The following is a 21,392-nucleotide window of genomic DNA, read 5'->3' as shown; positions in this document are numbered from 1 at the left end:
TATCACTGTGCTCCAGGTCTTTCAACATCCTGTTAATGTCCTTGGATTTGAATATACTGGTATCATTGGAGCAGGTGGAGGATTGCTCAATAGATGTGGGGCAGGGTAATTTGCATGGTTTGAATGTGGCCGGCGTGTGTAAGCCCCACACCTACCAGACACAGTACAATACAGGATACTCATCATCTTACTCAGTTAAACAACTGTTGTTTTCATTACCTTGTTCATTATAGCTTATTTTCTTTTCAGTGATAATATTCTGGCACAGGTTGGGAATCAGACTGAACTCACTCACTCCACTGTTTATTTAGAAAAGCATTTAGAAACATAGGAGGTGATAGCAAAATTACAGCGAGGCTTTATGTTATTGTTGGGCACACAGACACACTCTCACCTCCTTCTGCTTCATCAAGGATCTAAATGGGAATCTGACTGGGGGTAAACATGTCATTGTGTAGAGCAGCCCAGCAAACAGACAGCCTGACAGGCCAGTTAATGGGGAGATGAAGGGATAGGGTTTAATAGGCAGCTAGGAAGAATAGTAGATTTATTTTAACAGGGAAATATTTACCAGTCTGGACAATGTCAGATTGTGTTTAAATTGTCCTCGCCGTTCCTTTGCATGTCATTTGTCTTTAAATTCTTCTCATTTAATTCTGCTCATTCATTATCATACTCCCCTGATTGTGCCAAGAGTTTGATTTAGCTTCCATCACAGGTTGTTTCTACTGAGGCAAGAGCCTCACTTGGAAACCTAAACATCAGAGTGGATTGTGGGATGGGAGCCAAGAGCAGTCTGCTGCTACTGCCGTGCGCCACAGCCACTGAAGGATTTTAAAGGTTATTGGACGCTAGGAACTAATATGTAGGTACATTGTTTTTAAATCAGTGTGGTTTATGAATTGAAAAGTTGAAGACATGTTTGCAGCTGCAGTATGGGCCAATCTAAAAGAAGACTTTTTTTATTCTGTGATAAAGTTGTGAACAGCTCTAGTAACGGGCTTCAGCTCACAACTTTCCCTTTCTTTCACTTCCAAGTGGCTTCTAAAGGTTTCTCTTCCTCCCTTTCCACCGCCATGGCAGCAAGTCTCCAGAGTGCAATAGGAACAAGGCTTTATCTGGCTTAATTCGTTTATTCCTTTCTTTCCGGCCCCCCCCCCCCACCCCTTCCAGAAGATTGTATCGCCTTTAAATGTTTAGTTGTGCCCCCCTGCTATGTAGTTTAGCTTTATGAAAGAGCACACTCAAGGTCATTTGGTCACTGTGACTGTCGCAGCTTTGCACACGCAGCTCACACATACTTCCTCTATCTCTTGATATAAAAAAAAAAAAAAAAAACTGCAACTTGTTGACTGGCTCATACCCCTCCCCCACCCCCACCCTCTATCTCTCTCTGCTCAAATCCCCATGGAGACAGGAGAGGAAGAAAAAGAAGAAAGTGAGCTGGAGAGATTTGTGAGAGAAAGAGAGAGATAAATACAAAAGAGAGAACCTTAAGTCCCCCGATGTGTGTCGAGTGGACACTGGCAAAATAATCCCGCTTTACCTTCACAAGACAATCACAGTAGCCGACCTTAGCCTGCGTTCATCAATAGGCAGACTCGCGTCTTTAGGGGGAAGACAGGTAGGGTGTAGTAAGACAAGAGTGTGCACCCCCCCCCCCCCCCCCCCTCTTTGTCTGAGATCAAGGATTAGAAAGGCTTAAAGATGGTACGCCTAGCCGGGTGCGTGCATTTGTGTGTCTTTGTGAGGTGAGCATTATCTAACATGACGTCAGCACTGAAAGAGAATGGTGTTGCATCTGAAACACTATCAAGTGTGGAGGCTGCTGAAATACTTGCACACTACTGCGAATGGGAAGTTTTGACATGAACATATTTGGTTTCATTTCTGCAAGTCATGATAGTCTCATGCGCTGTCTTCACAACTTTGAAAACAGGAATGTTTTTGCCCCTATTTTTGGCCAGATTGGCAACACTTTGCTTTAAACCTCCTATTTAGCATTCATGAGGAATATATAAATACTTAATAAATTGTTGGTAGCACATAATACCGTAGTTTTTCAGCAGACGTAAGTGTTTATGAATATATTTATCAATTCAATTTTAAAAGTATTACCAGAAAATTCAGGTTTAGTTTAACCTCTGTATTTTTAAGAAGAGAGGGGATATTAGAGCACAACACAGCATGAATGACTGCACACTTTTTCATCCTGGTATCCTTGTTCTGCCTTCCTGAAGAACTTGGAAACGTATCAGGTAACGTGATTGGCCAGTGGGCTCATACGAGAACCCTGGGATATGAGGTAGTGTGGAGCAACAGTGCCAATCAGCGGGAAAAGAAGGGATGGGTGGAGAGAGGAGGGGAATAGTGGAAAGGAGTCTTGGCATCACTAAGTATGGGAATTTAATAGTGTGTGTGTGTGCTTGTGTGTGTGTGTGTTTGTGTGTGTGTGTGTTCAGGGGGTGGGAGGTTGGGGGTTAACGCTTGGATTAGAGCCAGGAGAGCTGCTGTAAAATCCAACCTGGTTCCTTTCCTGTTTAAGCAGAGAGAATGGTGTAATTCTCACCCCCTGCCTTTTCCTGAGACATTTTCTTCCTGTGGGCCTGGAGAAGGAGCAGTACATCGAAACTAGTTTGAAGAATAAATAAATAATAAAAAGAATGATAAATAACATAGTGCATCTGTAACTTTTAGAAATGAGGAGGAGGATGAGGTCAACAGAGTTCAAGATCGATTTTTTTTTTTTTTCTATATGGCTGCATGTGTGTTGCACAGCATTGCAGAGTGTAGCTTCAGACTTATCTTCCAGTCTGCAAATCTACTCTTCAACCTGTCTTAACAGATCCAGACTTGTAGACCCCTGGTGGCCTCCACCTGCCACTCTCAACACAAGCAAAGGTTTCTGGGAGGCCGGGCTGGAAGGTCTCTAACCCAGGAAGAAATATGAAATATATGCAGTATTAAATGAATAGCTTGACATTTTTGGAATTACCCTTATTTGCTTTCTAGCAGAGAGAGGATTGATACTCATGTCTGTGCACTAAGCATGGAGCTGGACCCAGAGGGCGATTCGCTTAAATTAGCATAAAGAATGGTAGCACAGGGAAGCAACTAGCCTGACTCTGTCCACAGTTCAAAAATATTCCCACTGACACCTCTAAAGTTCACAATTAACATATTGCATCTTGTTTGTTTAACATGTGCACAAACATAAATGTAAAAAAAAAAAAAATGACAAGTTGCGGTTTTTGGAGTAAGACAAGCTAGCTATTTCCCCCACCTCCAGGTTTTATGTTAAGCTAAACTACGAATTAACGTTCAGACACATAGAGAATAAAATATGCAAACTATAAATGAGTTTCTGCACCTCATTGGGTGCATTGGCTACATGTGCTATAATGTTGTAGTGATACAGTATGTCTTATATCCCTTTTCCACTGCATTGTACAGCTCGACTGAACTCTACTCGCCTTTTTTGGTTTTCCATTGGGCAAAAACTTTTTTTGGTATCACCTACACTGAGGTTCCAAGTGAGTTGATGCAATACCAAGAGGTGACATGAAAACACTGCAGACCACTGATTGGTCAGAGAGAATCATCACTACTGTGTCATCACTGTACAAGATGAGACATACTTTACAAACCCATCATTTTTAAACAGCCAAGCAACTGTACACTGCTCACAGTAGCCTGTTACATTTCTGTTAGTTACTGTGCTATACGTTTACTATGGCAACCTGCAAAACCAGTTCAGGAGATGCAGATGTTTTTCTGTTTGATATTCCCTCAATATCCTCTGTTGTTCATGCGTGTGTCACATTGAAGATGATGTCACAATAGCTTTGTGCATCATCACTATAGCAATGTCAATGCATCAAGGGGATACTATCTGCACTGGAAAAAGAAATACTTGGTAGCAAAAGCAAGTAGAGTCGTGTTGAGTCGGCGCCATGTGGTGGAAAAACGCTATTACGTAAATTGATATTTTGGCTTTAACACAAATTAGTAAAAACAAGCTAAACAAGCACATTTAGCTCAAGAAATTTTTTTTTTAACAGTAGAAAGTGGCATCATGTCTTTCGGAGTGAAAAAATACAACTATTGTTGTATGTGATGTCGTCATCCACTCAATGCTCCCCTCATGGACAAATCATGTTACTGCATTAATAGTGCATACTATAGTGATAACATAAATCCATTGGCAATGTGATATCCACAGAATGCAAATGTCTGGCAACAATGTGATAACAAGAGTGCAGTGACCACAGAATTGTCATTTATGTACTTGAATATCAAATAAGACAACAAGACAGAGGTTAACGAAGCTGTTTTGTGGTTGTACATGCACAAAAACACAATTACAAAATACATTACCCCTCTGCAAAATGTTTATCTCACTATGGTAATATCTGACCCTCACCCTGAAAGGCTACACTCCTCTGACGGTGCTGTAGACAGGACCAACTGCACAGTGGACACAACTAAGTGAGTCTCGGCAGGCAGAGCTCGGCCTTGGGCACTAATAATGCTGCAGCTGCAGGCAGATCAGTGCAGAGCAGCAAAGTCTTGAGCTGTAATGGCGCTGTAGTGTCTGTCTGGAGACTGATTTAAAATGGATGACCAAGCATAACCCCTGTAACCCCTGGACTAGCTGCCCTAGAGCCTGTCAGCTTCCTCCACTCAGACTGCAGAAAGAGCTCAGAGGTGACACTCCCACATGTGCTCACACAAGCACTGCGAGAAGAGTACTAAAAGATGATGTGTTTACATATGCATACTCTGTTAGAACTTACAAGCTACATTAGACTGCAGGAGATTTACTGTAGTTAACCCTGCTCACCACTTCTCCATCTCGGTTATTCATCTCTGCACCTGAATCTGGTTCATTTGTTGTCAGTGAACAGACGAAGCAGAGGGTATTTTAGTTAGGAGTAATTAAAACGTGGAAATGGTTTATTTGTTTGGCTGTCTATTGCCCCTGCATGAATTGCACTTTGTGGTGGCGCTCGCAGGAGGGCAGAAAGAGAGAGTGAAGCTCTTGGAAAGAATGAAAGTGATAGAGGGTGGGAAGGAACGTTAGTGGGGGGAAACGCCTGTGCGGCCATCTGCTTTCGTGCCAACAGTTGGTTTCTGTGGCAACCAGTAAAAAGTCATTATCTTTAATTGACACTGTGGCAGGTTCAGGTGTTTTCAATTGTATCATTAGCTTTTTTCTCCCTGCGGTGACTCACCCGTCTTTGGCAGTGGTCCTCCACTTCATTCTGCCCCCCCCCTCGTGTCATCCTTTCTTTTAGCGTGCGGTGTACCTTTCTTTAGCTTCCTCAATGGGTGATTTAGGGTGTGTGTGCGTGTATCTCTAACACCTGTCTCCCTCTGTAAGGTTTCCCTGTTCCTAGGACATGCAGCATGATGCTACTGTGCTTCCAGATGGCACAGAGTACGGATGGATGACATGGTGACAGATAGAGCACAAAGTGACGAGAGAACAATTTAAAGAGGAAAATGACAAGAATATAAAAATTGAATGGTAGCGGAGACAACTGTGGGGAAGGTGGAGGGCTTAGAAGTAGAGAAAGTGGTTGTCTAGCCTTTTTAACAGGGCCTTATTTCTTTCGTGTTGAGGCTTGTCACAGCGGCAGCAAGAAGTGCAGATGAGCGATCGTAAAGTAGCCCTGTCTGTGTACCATTAGCCAACCGCAAGTGCTAAGCACTTACCAGAAGCTGCTTGTGTTAACCTCCTTCTCTCCACCCCCATCTCTCTCTTTCTCTCTCTCTCTCTCTCTCTCTCTCTCCCTCTCCCTCCCCCATCTTACCTCACTTTGCCTCATTTATGATTTCACACACTCATCGACCCCTTTCAACACATCCACAACCAACAAACTTTCATTCTTTTGTTTGGTTCTGTTTCATCTCTCTTTAATTGTGTGGAACACTGAAGGTTTTGAAAGTTCATATTCACTGATGGAAAAATAATTTATTTTTCTTTGAGCCCCTCAAAACGAAAAACACAGTTTTGCTCTGGTGTCGACAAACAATGCAAGTTCTTCAAAAATCATTTGTAGTTCTCAAATCCATTTTATAATAACAAGGTGTTTTTCACCACCATCGCTAGCTCAGTCGATCGGTTTGTGGGTGCAAAGAGTGTCCAATTCAATGAAAAAATAATTACACAGACAAAGCCAGTACTGGGATGCTCTGTCTACAACTATTGTTTGAATCTGGGTTGTGCCTTTAACTATTGGAGAGCCTGTCAAAACCAGTTGGCAGTGCAGAGTCCAGACGTACCTTTTATTACTGCTGGTTGCTTTATTAGCCTTTCACAGAGCAGGGAAGGATTGAGAGGATTGACTTGAGATGTGAGTGGAAGTGGCACCTATTGACTAGTTTGTCTTCTCGTGCTACTGGCAGGGTGCGATGATGCTATTAAGGATGCTGCTGCCTGGGACAGCCCATTAGCACGTAGGCTCCACACATGAGAACATGACAGGAGCAGACTGCATACAGCTTGGTATTCACAGCCTTGCAGTGGCATACCTTAGCTGCTGGCATACAGTGTTTTCACAGCCAGCTTTGTTTCTGAGACTTTCCAGCATTCTGTAGTGAACTGGTTTATATCATCCATTTCCCTCTTGGCCCATCCTTGTTCCTTCATTTCTGTCATTTTCACATTTAATTGGTCTCAAGATTCAGCAGCGCGTGAACATTTCTCTTGGCAGAGAAGATAAAAAAAAAAAAACACAGTTTTAAAAACACAATTTATTTAAACTTGCTATTTAAGCAGAGAGCTGGCTGAATCAGAGGGCATGTTAATGTGTGAGATGTGAACGTGCTGTATCAACGTTGGAGCATATGGTGGAGGTGTTGGGTGGCTGTTGAAGGACTAGGGCTGTGAAGACCATCTGTCAACTAGTAACAGTTTGGGTGATCTCTGGTTGATGTAAGATTTCCCTGTAGGGATCATAGCACCTGATTATATACAAAGCCTGCAGGTTCCACGTCCAGATGGGAAGAGTTTAGCAGCATTATCCTCATAGTCCTCATATCCTCATAGAGTACTGATTAGAAGGAAACTGCAGTGTTTTTTTGACTTCAGAGTGAAAAATATTCAAATGAAAAAGTCTTGGAAGCTGCATATTTCTGAATCCTGTGTGGTGACAAGTTTCAGTTGGTGCTGCAGTTTATTAACGGTCCTCTATTTGATATATAACAATATATATCAATTATTTTGGGAGTTTAATGAGGCCAAATAGAGAACTGTTCCAGCTAGCCAATGAATGAAAATGAAATATGGTTTTTGAAATCAAATCTCCCAGCAGCAGCCATTTTGAACTGGCCTTATTCCCCCCCACCCTTCCACTTCCCATCTAAAACAGGAAGCAGGGGATGAAAAAGACACAGGTGAATGCAGCCCATATGCTGCCAGATGGAAACTTTGCCATAGTAAGGCAAAACAATGGAAGCTGTGTGGCTCCAATCGAGCAATTGTTGCAATCAAGACTGTACCGAGAGTCTGGGCGTCACAATCTTCGCAGCAGTAGATAAAGTGATAAAAATTAAACTCTGGTGGCAGCAGCATCGCTCTGCGAGTGTGCACAGCTTTCCCGTCTCATTCACCATCTGGAAAACACACCCACCACATCTATTAGGAAGCCACTCTAGCTAAGGATGAGCGCTCCACTGAAAATGGGTTAATAATGACAATTACATTAAAGGTAATGCCCGCAGTTGATCTGTCGCTCACAGATCATAGTATTTTATGTGGATACTTTCTCTGCCTTGGAGGGAGGATTGTGGTTTTCAATAAGCACAAGTCACTGAGTCGAGTTATTGAATATCTAAGAAATGTATAACTGTAACATTTGTTCCATCAAGACGTTTTCTTACAACATGAATCCTTTCTACTCAGAGGTCAGAGTGTGAGAGGGGAGTCATCACTGGTAGTTATTCAGGAAATTAAGAGGACAAAGTTCTGTTCAGCAACTGTTCAGTTGCACTATTCCTGCAACAACTGCTTCTCTGGTTTATGGGCTTTTTTATTGAGGAAATCTATAATGCACAGACTGATTTTATTTGTAAACAGTGAGGATGCGCTGGAAGCAATTTTCAGTTTACACTAATGCACCAAGACATGAACATGTACAACACAGACAAATGTAGGACTTTTGCCTTGCTTGAAAATATAAGGTAAGAAAGCATTCCCCAAATGATATCCAGCCATTTATATTGAAGTGTGTCTCCATTTATGAAATGAGACACACACACACACACACACACACACACACACACACACACACACACACACACACACACACACACACACACACAACACCCACACACAATTTGTCAAACCAGTTACACTAGCAGTTAGAATTGGAGGCTTATTCAGGTGGAAGATTAGCAGCTGGGTTTGAAGAGCTTCCTCCCAATCCTCCTCCTTAAAGAAGAGAGCAAAACGCTGTAATATTTAACTACTTGCTGTATGTGTGCGCGCATTCATGCCCCGTCTGCATTTGATACCCTCTCCTGTTGATTGTATTGAACATATTTGTGTACAGTCTGTATCTTCCTGTGTTGTAGCTGTTTGTTTGTGCTGTTGCATCAAGTTTGGCTGTGAGGACAGGACAACCGTATTGGATGTCTGAATGTGTGTATACAGTTGTGCTGATGCTGACAAGCCTTCTGGCAGGGGAGCAGGGATCAGATGCATGCTAATATCACCAGCAGACAGTCTGCTAGTCTGACAGGGGCTGGGCTGCGAGGTTAGGTGCTACTGCATGGAGAAGACAGCTGAGGGAGCATGCTAAGAGAGAGAGAGGGAAATATTGGGAGAATTAGACAAGGGCCAGGGGCATTGAAAGAAATGAGGAGTAAGCCAGTTCATGTCTGGCAAAGGGAATTAAGAGGGAGGGAGAGAAGAGGCCCACAGATGAGCCTTTGTGCCAAAGAAAAACACAGGCTTGTCTGTCTGCCCTTGCATGTAAAGCAACAGTTGTTGTTGTTGTTGTTGATAATGTCGTGTAGCCTGATGAACAGGGAATTTCTGGAGCAAATGTTTCCATGTACCATAGTGTGTCTTTTGAATGCAAAGACTTTAGCGTTTTGGTTTCTAAAATCCCTGTCAGTTCAGCCACCACAAAAGATTATTTTCATTCATATTTTTTAGCAATCACCAAAAAATTGTGAAAAATACCCAACATAATTTCCTAGAGCCTAAGGTGAAGCTTTCCAAAAGCAGAAGATAAATTAAAATTACAATGACATAAAAATAGAGAGAGGCAGCAGCACATCCTCGCATTTGAGAAACACAAATCAGAGAGTGTTTGGAATATTTGCTCGATAAATGAATTAAAATGACTGAAATTAATGAAAACTTCACAGCAAACACGTGTGAAGGTCACAGAGCCTATGTTGGAGAAACACTGTAACCTCTCACTTTTCACTCGCATGCTGTCAGCTTTGGGGAGAAATGACCTTATCATTGAAGGAGGTACAACACTGTGAGTATTTGTGCTTGCGTGTGTGTGTGTGCGCACGTGGGAGTGGATTTATGTGGTAGTAGTTCAAATTTATAGCTGTCATTGTCCATGTTTCTAGCACATTATATTTAGCTGTGCTATCAGTGAGGCCTTCTGGCGCAGTTGAAGAGGTTAAACCACAGTTACATACTCCTTCTCTGCCCTCCCCGCTCTCTCCTTCCACTCTCTAAATAGATTGTCCATTCTTTCGAGATCCTTTCTTTATCTGACTTAAACCTTGCTCTTTTCGCTGTCTTCGCTCCTTGAACTTTTCAGTTATACTCTTGAATTTCAAATTACGCTGTGAATATGGTCTTCTCTGCCCACTTCCTTCTGTCTTATTCTTATACTGATATCTTTCATTCTCAATTGTCGAGTGTTTGTTTATGGTCTTTGTCTCTCTTGTGGCTTTTTTTCTGCTCTTATCCTGCATCCTTCCTCCCTCTGTCGGTCCGTTTGCCTCTCTCCTCAGGGGGTCTATCAGTAGCTAGCTCTCTATCTCCGCAGTGCCAGGCGGAGGGAGGAAGTGGAAGTCAACTTATAGCTGAGAGCCTAGTGCGACGTTACATGGCGGTAGCTTACGAAAAGCTATAATACTCTGAACACCTGGAACACAGGAGCTATTAATGTGGACTAAGTGATGTGTATCATATGTGAAATTATGCAGTATTAGAAGTTATGGAATCACCAATCATTTACTTCATGCCCATACTGTATGTGTGTTTGTGTGTCAGCATGGCTGTGTGCCTGGGCACATGTGTCAGTGTGCAGCGTGATAGAGCAGCCGTAGGGGGATTTGTTATCTGCTTCTTTTTTCATGTGGTTATATCACCATGCAATCAGATCATGCTAATGCACAGGCACCACCACTTGTGATCTTGCAAATGGAAAGATGCAAATAGCCGCAGCTAATCCACAGAGTGTCCATAATCCCTGTCACAACTGACCAGCTCTGCTGGATCAGGATGTGGATATGTGACGGCTGTTTGGTTGCTGCATTAATATTGTGCACAAAAATGATATTCTGTGTGTTATAAAGATGAGATTTTTGACATTGTATTTTATAAGGGAGATGTGGATTGACTCAGACTGTGCTGAGCTTTTGTGGTTAGTCTATGTGTTTTCTTCTTGTAGGAATAATTTATGACTGTTGGATAGGCTTGTGTGGTTTGGTTGGTGTATTTTGTGTGCCTGGCCACATGTGAAATGAATTAGCAATGGTGTGATTGCAGTGTTTATGTTTTCTGTTGGTGTGTGAACACAAACGGGATGGATGGAAACAGCGAGGAAATTTGTATTTCCTGTTTGGCAAGTGATAGATGGATTTGCCGCATTTGTGGAAGAGACAAATGACTTCTGTTGTTGTGGATGCGTTCAATACAGTGACACAGAGCAGTGCATGTAAAGTGCGTTGAATGTGGTGGATGGTGGCATTTACATATGCATGTATACAGTATTTATTTGAGTAATTTTATATCTGGTTACACATTATATATTTACATTATGTTGTATTGGACCAGTCTTCATCAGCACCCCCACCTACCCCCTCTTTATTTGGTGTATTCATCCATGCTCCAGTGTCCAGTGAGAGAGCTTGACAGGAAGTGGTATCAGTGCATAGACTGCCTCCACCCACCCACAGCTCAGTCCTCTGCCCACGACCCCAGTTTCTTACTAATGGACAACAAGTCTCCAGAGAGGGCGAGAAGATGGGAGGGAAGAGGAATGTGGGAGAGACTGATGGAGACAGCGTTAAAATTGGAAAAAAAAAAATCTTGACAGATGGGGATGGGAAATCTGTATGATGACGATTATGTTGTGGGTGAGAGCACGAGAGAGAGAGAGCGAGAGAGAGAAAAGAAGGGAACGGAAGTAAAACTGGCTGCAGACTTACATCTGGCAGAGGGAGTGAAAAATAGAGAGAAAACCATTTATTTTTTTTGTACTAAAGCAAAGGGAGGGCCAGCCAATCCTGTATCTTACAGAATAAGAGTTTTTCCCTGCTGCCTTTCTGTCATCATCATCACCATTACACTGCTTCATGACTATTTCATGACCTTTGTTTCTGTCAACTCCCTGCCTTCCTGAGTGTATAATACTGTACAACCGAAGGGCTTGCTGGGGGACCGTGCAAGCAGGCTTCCTTGTTTATCCTGGTTTAGCAGTTTTCAATGTGAGCTGTGTGGCAGTCAGCAAGAAATATGTGATATGTTTGGCACTGTGTTAAGGAAAACCATGAAGAACATCTCCAAAGTACCCCCCTCTATATTCACCCTCATTTGTATTATATTAGAAAAACTCCTCCTTTATTGTCGACATATAATATTCATATAATCTCCAAACTGCTTTACTTTTACATTGTGTAGAATTTATCAGTTCCCTAACATCTACTTTTCTTGACTTGGATTTTCCTCATACTCCTGAGATCCTACTTACACCCTTGATTAGTCTGTAGTTCAGCTAATCTGTCAAAGCAGTAAGGATTTTTTTGGTATATCAAAACAGGCCTGGCTGACAATAACTTTCAAACTCCTGTGCAATGCTCCCTTGCTAACTCCTCTTAACTTTGTAATGAAAGGAATGCAGCCACCCCGTGAAAGCTACATGGTCTCTCTTCATGGGTGGTGAACACAGCCTCTTCACTGCTGCCCTTTGTAGCACGTGTTATGATGAACTTCACGCCCTGCAGCCCCAGCGTTAACTTCAGCCTGCACTCCAGTACCCTACAGATGCATCCTATCTTCTCATCAGGCCAACTCATCCAGGCCTCACCACGCCCTGCCCCTCTTGCCTGAGGGGATTCCAATGTGCAGCTCACATGACCCAGGCCGCTGACCTCTATCCCCTTCCCCTCGTACCCATTCTTCTCTATACCCCCCATCCTCTCCGTTTGCACTAACTTCCCACCCCCTGTCTCCTCCCCCAATGCCTTCCACTCCTTCCTGCATCTCTTCCACCTCCTCATACTCTCTATACCTCTCCTTTTCTGCTTATGCTCATGTTTCAGGGTCAGAGGCAGATGCAACACAGCCCCTAACCTATCACTGCCTTAGCCCTAAACAGCCCTGGGCCTCGAGACAATGGTATGTGGCTGGACATGCGCACCAGACACCAGGCCTCAGGGTGAACTGGGAGACTGGCTGCCTGACTGCTCTGCAACTGGACTGCCACACTGAGGCTAGTAAAGCACAGGCAGCAGTGTCTTTATAGGTCTGCGGAAAGAGGAAGTGTATTCCCTAAATGACTAGATCTATTGTGTATGAAATGCTGCACTTAGACTGCCAGTAGACAGGCTGTTGCAACAAGCTGAATTGTGAGGTTGTATAATCTATGTTTCTGTCAGTTTGGCTTGGGCACAGCAGTCAGTCTCGTGAGGCATTTTATTTTCCTCCATTATCGTCTGCTGCTGTGTTCTAACCCATTGCATCCTCATATCACTTAAGACTGAATTCTGAGCTGTTTGTTTGCCTCTCGCATTGACATCTCACTCGGACAGACCAGAAAAAAAAAGAGAAAAAGAAGACTGCAATACCGCTTTGTTTGCTATTCCCTTTGAGGTTATTGCAAAAGTGCCACAGCTCTTTGTCACATAAGCACACACCTAACCTGCACTGTAGTGCAGTACTGCGTTAGTTGACTGTCACAAAATGTGTATGAACTTGTAGATCTTGTGCACTGTGTGTGTGAACACAGTGCACACATCGGGACATTCTTAGATAGGTGGGGTCATTGAAGCAGATGTTAGCAATGCATCTGTGAGAGCGCTGAGCTTGGCTTGCCTCCAGCTCCATAGGGAGTTTAGGAGTGTTTGACTATATTTAATCCACACACTCTCACAACTGGTCACAAATGACCTATTTCACACATGACACGGTGATCACTAGGATGTTGATAAAATTAGAGTTGTGTGTGTGTGTGTGTGTACGTGCACATGCATGTGTGTATTTTTATGTGTAAGCTCATATAGGTCATTTGTGCTAATGTGGGTCTACACCATGACTTCTACTTATCTGTTAATGTAACACCCTCCGTCAGCTCAGAAGGCAGCTACTTCAAGCATGTCACAACAGTTCACTCTGTGCAGAGATACAGTTCACAGAAACCTTTGCAACAGCAGACCTCACACACCTACCTGAAGTCTCTATGGGAAAAATGTATATATTTCCATAGGTAATATGTATGGAAAAGGAAAAATACAAAGTTGAGAATACAGTAAATGAGATCTGCCACACATTATTGCAATAGCACAAAATTGAAAAGACAGCAGTTATTAACCGTTACTGATTATTAGTGGACTTCATATGGAATATATTTAACATGTGACCATTTCATTTTTACATCTGGTCACTGGTTAGCGCAGGAGGGGATCATGTAGATACACTATTTAAAAAAAAAAAAAAAAAAAAAAAAAGTTGATTAGCAGGCTGGATACATGTTCTGTTTAGCCAGTGAACCATATCCAGGGGCAGCAGGTCATGTTTTTTTATGGCTGATTGTAGTAGAGGCTGTCTGCTCTGTAATGTGAACATGACTAGGTCAGGACACAGGTGCGCTTTTAACCTGCTGACTCCAGCTCTATAGATTCCACACCTGCAGTTCTTCTCATCTAGTCAAGGCTGTATATACACTGCCCTGCTTAAACTATTTACAGACAAGCTAATACACACGTACACAGTAAAAAATACTTCCAAGAGAGTCCAGAAAGAGCATGGCCACGAATTAACCGCATTTCCCAGGTCATACACTTATTCGAATATATTGACCAGCAACTCTGGGCTGAGCACAACACACACCACACCTTGTTATTGCAGGGACTGGGTATGTGTCTCTGCACCTTGATACATTTTTCATGCATGTTTCCTCTACAAATATCAAAACCACAAGACATTCTTTTTGATATTGACTCCTTTTTCTCCTGACACTTGGTTTTACACCTGGTGAAACACTGGGGAGGTCTTGTCTCTGTAGTATTAATTCATAGCCTGATTTGACTTTGCTTTAGAGATCTGTGTTTCAAAGCTTTGCTATGACTGTCAGCTTTGAACTTCAATTAGTTGCCCTCACATACACAATATGCAATAGTTGATACATGGTAGTTGTGGGGTTGATTTTTATCTACAGTGTGTTCCAGTGTAGTGAGTTTCTTTCTCCTCCTACCGCTTCCTTTTCATTGTCTAGCCCTCTGGTGTAGCAGTGTTACACTTTGAAGTTCATCTTTGCGCATCCACGGTTCTCTGTTGTCTGACAAACTCAATTCAGCAGCAATGAAGGCTTTGTCTGCTTTTGTGTTCTCTGTCAAAAGAGCTATTCATGATTAATAGTGGTTTTAATGTCTGTTTTACTACATTAACGCCTCAGTTATGACATGGAAGGGGTGGTCTCATACTGCAAGTCTCTGTGCTGGCTGTCTCACAACATTGGAAGATTTTTGTTCCTTACAAATTGCGCTGTCAAAGAAGGCCATTCCATAAAGAGCACCCCCGCCTCTTGTCTTCTCTCTCATTTATTTATTTTTAGGTCTGATCTACTAGTGGATAAAATTATATTGCAACTGGTCAATTAAGCCTCTATGTTTGTTCTTAAGTATATGCGCTATTTCTTGTCAGCACAGCACCAAATTGTTGCCTCTACTGTAGGTAAATATGTTGAGGCATTAGTGATGGTACATCAGCCAACTCTGATCTGTTTGCAGAGTGCTATTGGGTGAGGAACATAGGAAAACATGTTTTTGATGGAGACGAGTCAGCCAACAGGCAGTGCAGCCTTTTTAAATGCAGATGGCTTTCCCTAGTTGGCCAATTAGTAACTTCAGCTCTGGAACACTTATCTGCTTTCATCTTCTTGTGTGTGTCTTTCATTTGGGGTGCAGGGCGCTTAGTGTGCCTGTTTTCAAAAGTATGTGGTGGTGCGTGTGCGCATGTGTTTGCACATTCATGTGTCTGTTTTCTGCGATAGCGAAAACCCCACATAACTTTATTCTACTGCTGCTGGCAGTGAGACGACCAACCATACTGTTAGATGTCAGATAATAAGCCAAAACACATATCGAGTCTCAAATAACATGGGAATGAAATGTGGAAGGGACCAGTGAAAGCAGTGCAGTCCTGGCAGTGTAAAAATTAAATGAATTAAATGGGGAAAAATTGCCTTTTACTCAGCTACAGCTGAGTTAAGTAATGTGCAGCATTCCAGCAGCTTTGCCTCTGACCTCAATCTTTTCAGGAAACATTCAGTGGAGAAATAGGATCACAGATTAAACATTATTAACAGCCCATAGGCACACAGTAGGAATTTAGATGAGAGACACAATAGCTCTCTAATAATAAAGCCTGTCATTGGAATGGAATGTTTTTTCTGTATTTCTCTAGATTAATTATATCTCCTCATTCTCTCCCTCTCTCTCTCTATATATATCGTGCAGGGCCAGACCCCAGCCCAGTGAGCTCCCCTTGCATGGAAACCCTCCTTCGTTGGCAGCCTCCTCCTCTCCCTAAAGCTAGCGGCCAGCATGGCAGGATGAGCCTCTGCCAGCGATGATGATGGCCAAAAAGCAAGATGTCCGGGCACCCACCTACAACCTGGTCGTGGTTGGGCTGTCCGGCACGGAGAAGGAGAAAGGCCAGTGTGGTGTGGGCAAGTCCTGCCTGTGTAACCGCTTTGTCCGGCCAAGTGCAGATGACTTCTACCTAGACCACACCTCCGTTCTCAGCACCAGTGACTTTGGAGGCCGTGTGGTGAACAATGACCACTTCCTGTTCTGGGGTGAGGCTGGGCGGACGATGGAGGAGGGGCCAGAATGCCGTATGAATGTGGTGGAGCAGACGGAGTTCATTGATGATCAGACGTTCCAGCCACACCGAAGCACGGCACTCCAGCCTTACATCAAGAGGGCAGCTTCCACCAAGCTAGCTTCAGCTGAGAAACTGATGTACTTTTGCACAGATCAGCTGGGGCTGGAGCAGGACTTTGAGCAGAAACAGATGCCTGAAGGCAAGCTTATGGTGGATGGCTTCTTACTCTGTGTGGATGTTAGCAGGGGTATGAACCGTAGCTTTGAGGACCAGATGAAGTTTGTCACCAACCTGTACAACCAGCTAGCCAAAACGAAGAAACCTGTGGTACTGGTTCTTACCAAATGTGATGAAGGAGTTGAGCGCTATATTAAAGACTCACACACCTTTGCCCTCGCCAAGAAGAACCTACAGGTGGTAGAAACATCAGCACGCTCTAATGTCAATGTTGACCTAGCTTTTCTTACACTGGTTCAGCTAATAGACAAGGGTAGGGGAAAGCCCAAAATTATCCCTTACTTTGAGGCACTGAAACAGCAGAGTCAACAAATTGCCTCAGCCAAAGACCGCTATGAGTGGCTGGTCAACCGCATCGTGAAGAACCACAATGAGACATGGCCCACTGTCAGTCGCCGCATGCAGTCTGCCCCTGAGTACAAGGACTATGTTTTCCTTGAGGGGACAGCTAAAGCCAAGAAGCTTTTCCAGCAGCATGTGCACAGACTTAAACAAGAGCATATAGAGAAACGCAGGAAGGCCTATCTAACTACTCTACCACAGGCCCTGTCTTCACTGTTACCAGAGTTGGATGAGATAGATCACCTGAGCTGGTCTGGAGTTCAGAAAGTCCTGGAGACAAAGAGAGAATTCTCCCATTGGTTTGTAGTGCTAGATGACACCCCTTGGGAGACCACACCACACATTGATAACATGGAGGATGATCGAATCCCCCAGGACCTTCTGGAGACCCCTGCAGCTGAAATTATCTATGAGACCCACCTGGAGCAGCTAAGGAATGAGCGAAAACGGGCTGAGATGAGATGGGAGTTCAAGGAGAAGCTAAGTGTCTCTCCTTTCATCACACCAGGGAAACCCTGGGAGGAAGCCCGAAGCTTCATCATGAATGAAGACTTCTACCAGTGGCTGGATGAGGCTGAATATCTGGATATCTACAACAAACACCAGAAGGAAATAATTGACAGAGCCAAAGAGGACTTTCAGGAACTGCTTCTTGAATACTCTGAGCTCTTTTATGAGCTAGAAGTGGATGCAAAGCCAAGTAAAGAGAAAATGGGAGCCATTCAGGAGGTGTTGGGGGAGGAGCAAAGGTTTAAAGCCCTGCAGAAGCTGCAGGCAGAAAGGGATGCTCTGGTATTGAAACATATCCACTTTGTCTACCACCCCACAAAGGACACTTGTCCCAACAGTCCCCACTGTGTGGACAGTAAGATAGAGCAGATACTGGCCTCCAGATTCCCTACTCGCTACCCCTCATCAGACAGTTCAAGACTGGATGGGGGAAGGGCTGAACGGATAAATCTTGTCATCCTAGGGAAAGATGGGTTAGCCAGAGAAATGGCAAATGAGATAAGGGCCTTGTGCACCAGTGATGACCGGTACGTGTTAGATGGCAAGATGTATGAGTTAACCCTTCGTCCTATTGAGGGCAACGTACGTCTGCCAGTCAATTCCTTCCACACACCAACCTTCACACCCCACGGTTGCCTGTGTTTGTACAACTCAAAGGAATCCCTCTCGTATGTTGTCGAGAGTATAGAGAAGCTTAGGGAGTCAACTATAAACAGAAGGGAAAGGGAAAACAGCTTATCCCAACTCCCGCTGTCCCTCCTTCTGGTCACCAAGCGGGGGGTGGGGTCCATAGGAGATATTGGGGGGGAGACGGCTCAGACTCTTATCCAACAAGGGCAGCAGGTGTCTGGAAAGCTTCAGTGTGCATACCTAGACCCTGCCTCTCCAGGTATGGGTTACACTCGCAATGTCAGTGAGAAGCAGATCAACCAGATGCTGAAGGCACTCTTAGAATCACGGAGAAGCGTAGGGAGCAGCTCCCCTCCCTTGCCCCCTCCATCCTCTGCCTTCAGGGACTCTCAGTCCCAGCCAGTGCTGGAGGCAGACCTGAGGATAGTCATGTGCCTGATGTGCGGAGACACGTATGACCTAGACCAGCTCCTCGCTCCCTTCCTGTTGCCCCAGCATTGTCGTCCTGCCTCTACTCTCAGCAGTGGCACCTCCGTTCTGCTGGATCTCAGTATAGGAGGTCAGAGGCAGAATATTGAGCTGTCAATACTCTCTTTCCATTCCTCATTCTCCCTCCGTAAGACCAGGCTGGTCCACGGCTACATCGCAGTTTACTCTGCACGCCGCAAGGCCTCTATGGAGACATTATGTGCTTTCCTGTGTGAGGTCCAAGACATCATCCCAGTCCAGTTGCTAGCAGTAGGGGAAAGCCAGATGGAGCTGTCAGACTCAGAGTCAGCTAAGGAGCAGGTCAGTCAGGGAGATGAACTGGCCCATGAAATAGAGGCCAGGTTTAACACAGTAATATGTGGACATGGTGGGGTAGTAGGGGGACTTCATAAGATAGATCTTTTCCAACCCTTCCTCAAAGAGGTGGTAGAGAAGCGCACTATTGTTGAGGCCACACACATGTATGATCATGTGGCTGAGGCATGTACCAATGAGAGTATCAGCCCTCGTTGTGGCTCTCCTAGTCCAGTTAACATTCTTATGGACTCAGAGGACGATATCGACCCATCACCTCCTTATCCTACCCTGAGGGAGGATAGTAGTCTCAGTTCTCACCTTGGAAGCTTCAAGTTGCCAGATCTGGATTCAAGTGATACTTTTTCTGTCATTTCTGAGCTTAGCACCTTTGAGAGCAAACTTAACAACAAGGTTCCTCCTCAAGTGAAGCCCAAGCCTGTACGTAAAGTTAATCTCAGCCCCTACATGGACCAGCAAGGTGGCACCAACCGCCGCTCCTTGCCCCAAGCTGTCACCTGGGCTCCAGGTAGCGATGGTGGCTATGACCCCTCAGACTACGCAGAGCCCATGGATGCTGTGAGCAAACCTCGACCCACAGAAGAGGAGAATATTTACTCTGTCCCTCATGACAGCACACAGGGAAAGATTATCACTATCCGCAACGCCAACAAAGGTCACTCCAACGGGAGCGCTGGGGGGAACGGGTCAGACAGTGAGGCTGATAGCAGCTCACTCGAGCGCAGGAGAAAGTTGTCCGCCATTGGGGTAAAGCCTAAGCTTTACAGAGACAGATCCAAACGGCTTGGCAAGTTCAGCAGTTTTAGGACAAGCTTCTCTATAGGCAGTGATGATGAGATGGGGGGTCCACCCAAGGCTAGCCAGGATGAGGGAGGAGCCCAAAAGGACAACTCCATTGAAGAGAGTGAGGACCCCAAAAGGAGGAATATCCTCAAGAGCCTGCGCAGAAATACGAAGGTTTGTGTTCATGCATCTGTATGTTTATATTAAATATGAATGATATATGGGTTCATTATGCAAACACGTCTCTACTATGTGAAGTAACTAAAAAAAGTTTCACATCTTAAATTAAGAAGATTTAAAATTAATTAGTTGATCTGACTGTTCCTGAACACAACAGTTAACTTGTTAAATTTGTTTTGGAACACATCCCCTGCCCAAGTAAATCACTTAATTAATTTAAAAATGTTACGTGTTTTCTTAACTAAAGCTTAAAATAACCTTCCAACTGAAAAGTACCATGCCAAAGTTAAGAATTTTGGCAGGTAAAGTGTCTTTTAATAGCAGAAATTTTGAGCCAAACACTTTTTGTAAATTGTATCCAAGCAAAGTCTCACTCAAATCAATGACTACTTTAGCGATACAGGATGTTGTACCATTTTATCTGCAATATGTATGCAGATGTATTTGTTTTTGGACAGAATGTCCAAAATCCTCAGTATAATTGGTCCTTGGCAGAGATTCAACACCTGTTTGCTTTGTTGGATAATTCTGTTTATCACTAAGTTTTAGGAATACCTAGTGAGTTCAGTATAATCGCTCTACTTTCTGAAGCTTAGTTCAGTGAAAACATACTGTAGGGGTCCCTCTGAAAGCATGTTTGCCATGTTTTTTTCCCTGCCTGCTCTGTGGGAGCCCTTTAAACTAGCCAGATCATCAGAGCAAAAAGAGACAAATTCCAGTCACTAAACTTCTATAACCAGAAGCCAGAAACTCTTAATGAATAGGGACAGAGCCACAGTGTATACACTGTGCTATTTTATCTGCTCATGCACATGTGTATGTCTGCTTGGTTACATCAGGTTTCCCATTATACTAGAGCTGACATAATAGTGTTTGACATTTATTTCACCAAGATTTTGAAAGCATCAACATCCATCTTACAATTCTTATTTTACTGGCACATGAGGAGAAATTAAACTTAATGTCACATCTCGGCACATTAGCTGTTAACACCCCTGCTGTTAAGGAAATGATCGTAGTAAAAATGAGAGGCTTTCAGCACAGAGTTGTGTCCAGAAATAAAACATTGACTCTTTAATTGTAATTTACAAAACCCGATTGTGGAATGTGAAACCCTGGCTTCAGTCTCGCTTGTAGCATGGCTTCTTGTCTGGATGGCACATGCACTGCATCCTTTGACAAGATAGTTGCTAAAGGATGCAGTGCACATGCCAGTAGTGATCTTATGATCAGCATTAGTATCATCTAGTTGAGACAGTGTTTTTTTACTGTTCACCGTTGGGGTATTTCAGTGAAGTATGTGCCTCCCAATTCTTCCATGTCAGCTTGGCTTTCTTTGCTTCCTTCCTTTCATTCTCTCATATTCACAGTGTTTGTCTTCCCTTCTTGCTGATTCATACTTTCTGCTTCTCATATTCCTGTCACTCTCTCTCTCTCTCTCTCTCTCTCTCTCTCTCTCTCTCTTCCCATTATGTTCTCCTCATATCTGTCTCTCCTCTCTATTTTTCTGCTGGAGGCTTTTTTTTTCTTTCTTTTTTTTTTGCACACACCGGTGTCTCCCACTTGTTCCTCTGTCTGCCTCTGTCTACCCCTCTCC

The 21,392-nt window shown here is 43.7% G+C and overlaps 1 protein-coding gene across 1 annotated transcript in view; it reads left to right on the top strand.

Moving 5' to 3' along the window:
• The window catches only part of arhgap35 (Rho GTPase activating protein 35), a 64,693-nt gene that overhangs the window by 22,842 nt on the left and 20,459 nt on the right, over positions 1 to 21,392 (top strand). Inside the window, exon 2 of the mRNA XM_022768594.1 lies at positions 15,940 to 19,789. Within this exon, the coding sequence (XP_022624315.1) occupies positions 16,052 to 19,789 (3,738 nt within the window). The 5' untranslated portion in view covers positions 15,940 to 16,051. The remainder of the gene's footprint in view (positions 1 to 15,939; positions 19,790 to 21,392) is intronic.

The sequence above is a fragment of the Seriola dumerili genome, unplaced genomic scaffold, assembly GCF_002260705.1.
Source record: "Seriola dumerili isolate Sdu_G_001 unplaced genomic scaffold, Sdu_1.0 BDQW01001731.1, whole genome shotgun sequence".
Classification (NCBI taxonomy): domain Eukaryota; kingdom Metazoa; phylum Chordata; class Actinopteri; order Carangiformes; family Carangidae; genus Seriola; species Seriola dumerili.
Note: the sequence above shows the minus strand (reverse complement) of the source record. Positions and strands in the feature narration are given on the sequence as shown.